This window comes from Antedon mediterranea, chromosome 7 (genome assembly GCF_964355755.1).
Source record: "Antedon mediterranea chromosome 7, ecAntMedi1.1, whole genome shotgun sequence".
In the NCBI taxonomy this organism is placed as follows: Eukaryota; Metazoa; Echinodermata; class Crinoidea; order Comatulida; family Antedonidae; genus Antedon; species Antedon mediterranea.
Genome location: NC_092676.1, coordinates 19,452,929 through 19,455,567, shown reverse-complemented (window position 1 = coordinate 19,455,567; position 2,639 = coordinate 19,452,929). Strand labels below are relative to the sequence as shown.

At 34.8% G+C, this 2,639-nt stretch overlaps 1 protein-coding gene across 1 annotated transcript; it reads left to right on the top strand.

The window, feature by feature from the left end:
• The first annotated feature begins 277 nt into the window (after window positions 1-277).
• Window positions 278-2,115, top strand: LOC140055474 (uncharacterized). Its single transcript, XM_072100813.1, has 4 exons — window positions 278-884; window positions 987-1,040; window positions 1,383-1,478; window positions 1,829-2,115. Exons 1-4 carry the CDS (start codon window positions 278-280, stop codon window positions 2,113-2,115), a joined length of 1,044 nt encoding a protein of 347 aa, XP_071956914.1.
• The last annotated feature ends 524 nt before the right edge of the window (window positions 2,116-2,639 follow it).

The following is a 2,639-nucleotide window of genomic DNA, read 5'->3' as shown; positions in this document are numbered from 1 at the left end:
ATAGACAGAAGTTTACATGCATACTGCTATAAAAACCTACTTAAAGAAAATGACGACGAAAAAAATGCACAGTTTTTCATCCAACAAAATAGCGCAAATCAAAATCTTGCAGTGAAAATATACAAGGAAGTTGCATACGGTTCTTCTTACTGGAAGTAAGTTTTATACAAAATATTCAGATATGATAATTTAATTTAATAGATCTTTAAGTTAGAATTCTTAATGTAGAGAAGACAATGAAACCATTTTCCTTTGCAGAATTGGGTTTGAAGGTATCATGACTTTGATTCCTGCCATACCAGTGATTGCAAAGGCTTTGTTTACTGGTGAAACTCTAAGCAAAGAAGTATCTGAATCACACGCAGTTGCGACTCTTATAGAGTCTATAAAAGGAATCCATGACGAACAAATTGAATTAGAAACTGCGTTTGCTGCTTGGGACGAAGATCGAAAAAGATTAATAATTAAAAAACTACAGGCAGTTGTTGAAGAGATGAAAACTCGGAAAAAACGGTCTGGTATTGCCAAGCTAACAGGTGCAGCAACATCAATAGTTGGGACAGCTGTGAGTGTAGGTGCAGTTGGATTAAGCTTCGTGACCGCCGGGTTGGCTACACCAATTGCAGTTGCTACTGTAGGCGGAGTTGTTGTTGGAGCTACTGGTGGAGTTGTGGTTGGCGGTGCTTCAATTGCAGATGAAATATTAAAAAGCAAGTCAGTTAACAGAGTCATTGAACTGATAAAGAAGGATGAAATGTTCCAAAAAATTGAAAATCTTCAAAAGAGATACCAAGATCTTAAAGTTCATATGGAAACTGCAGAAAAGTTTGATATGTTCATGGTTGTTTTTAAGAAAGTTCAAGACGCCTACATAGTTACCATAAGTAAATAATATTTTATTATGTTTTAGACAAGTGTTGAAATACAGTTAAAGAACAAATAGCTGGAAAACATTCTAACCTAGGTTTTTTTAAATAATTATACAGGAATTGGAAAAATACTTGAGAAGGTAATTGGAACAGTTAAAGAAGTAAATCAAGGTAAACATAAATAAACGAAGTATATTTTATCCTGATTTAACACACGGACGTGTTGTGCTACCCACGTAACGAGTTTTGTAAATTATTTTTAAATCTTTTAAAATAATGTAATGATTGAATTGATGAAGCAATTAACTTCCGGGCGGCACTGAAAATATAGTTAGGCCTACTGCAACATAAAACTGTAGGCCTAATATTTGAAAACAAACATGTTTTGCTCGTTTGCTAAAACTGTGTTGAATGTTGTATAAGGAAGAACTGTATAAAGAATGTGAGTGTACTAACTATACATATGATAAAAGGTACTGTATGCATATATTTTTACAATGGTTTTTTTTCTAGTTAGTGAAATTGTTTCTGGAAAACCTGTTACTGTTCTGAGAATAGTGACCGATAGTGGTTCGTTCTTTACTGGAGCATTAGAATCCACAATAACAGGTAAAAAATATTGGTTTTGAATATGATTATTATCTTATTGTACATTTGTACATAATTCACAATTTCAATAAATGAATCTTTATAGTACAGTAAAACAATATGCAAGTAGGACGTATGCTGCAACGCAAGTGAATTGACAAATCAAAAGCAAGACTATTCGAACAGTAACTTGTGATTGATCAATTCGCTCGCGTTGCAGACGTTCTTGCGTTGCGTCCTAGTGGGAACCAACCCAGACTGTTGAGAATGAGTGACAGTATATCCAAGGTAGCACTTTGTGCCATACGGTACTGTATAAACTCAGTTTCACTGGTTAATGCTATAATCGAGTATTTTTTATTTCTTTTCAGCTGGAAAAACGGCTTTTATACGAGCAATCGATGGCATTGGCGAAGCAGCCGTGAAGACTTTTGGTATCACAGCACTGAAAGCAGCTGGGGTGGCTGTTGGTGTATTGGCCATTGGGTTTGATATATACACAATTGTTAAAACATCAATTGATATGCATGAAGGTAATCTTGACAATGCTGCTACTGAAATTGAAGGCATTATCAAAGAACTAGAAGGAATGACGTCAAACGATGTAATACTACAATCATTATGTTCAGTTGCAGATAAATATGAGATTGAAAGTTAAGGAAGTAAACAAGCACAGTAGACCTATGTTGACAACGACTGGTTGGGATGGCTAGGATCCCAGCTTTTTTCTTCTCGAAAATGTATCTTTCTTCAATGACATGCATATTCTTTATGTGACTACTTTATTTTATTTTTTTATTTTTATTTTATTCAATTTCCAGGTAACATACAAAAATCATAAACAAGGTACGGCATCATTCAACAAAACAGAACAAAAGTACTATCAGCACCTGCGGGTAACCAAAAGTGGATCAGTTCAAAAGAACTGCACTGTCGAGTGGCTTTCCCAACTAATAGTACGAAAAACGCAAAAGACATAAAAACACAGTGATAGTCTAGATGAATTCGATATCAGTAATACATTTTTTCAAATCCCTTCTAAACCCCCCAAAGTTAAACAGGACTTTGTTACGAACTTCATGCGGGATACATTCCCATATTCGAGGGAAATTAACAAACAGGGAGTATTTAAATGCATTAGTTCTAGCATACATGTGTTTAAAGGTGAGCGACTCTGGATAC

Bases quoted from the DNA above. Each gene is read 5' to 3' on its own strand.
- LOC140055474 (XM_072100813.1), top strand. From the start codon at position 278: ATGACTTTGATTCCTGCCATACCAGTGATTGCAAAGGCTTTGTTTACT. The intron at 885-986 runs GTAAATAATATT...ATAATTATACAG, and splicing joins CGCCTACATAGTTACCATAA to GAATTGGAAAAATACTTGAG. The intron at 1,041-1,382 runs GTAAACATAAAT...TTTTTTTTCTAG, and splicing joins AGTTAAAGAAGTAAATCAAG to TTAGTGAAATTGTTTCTGGA.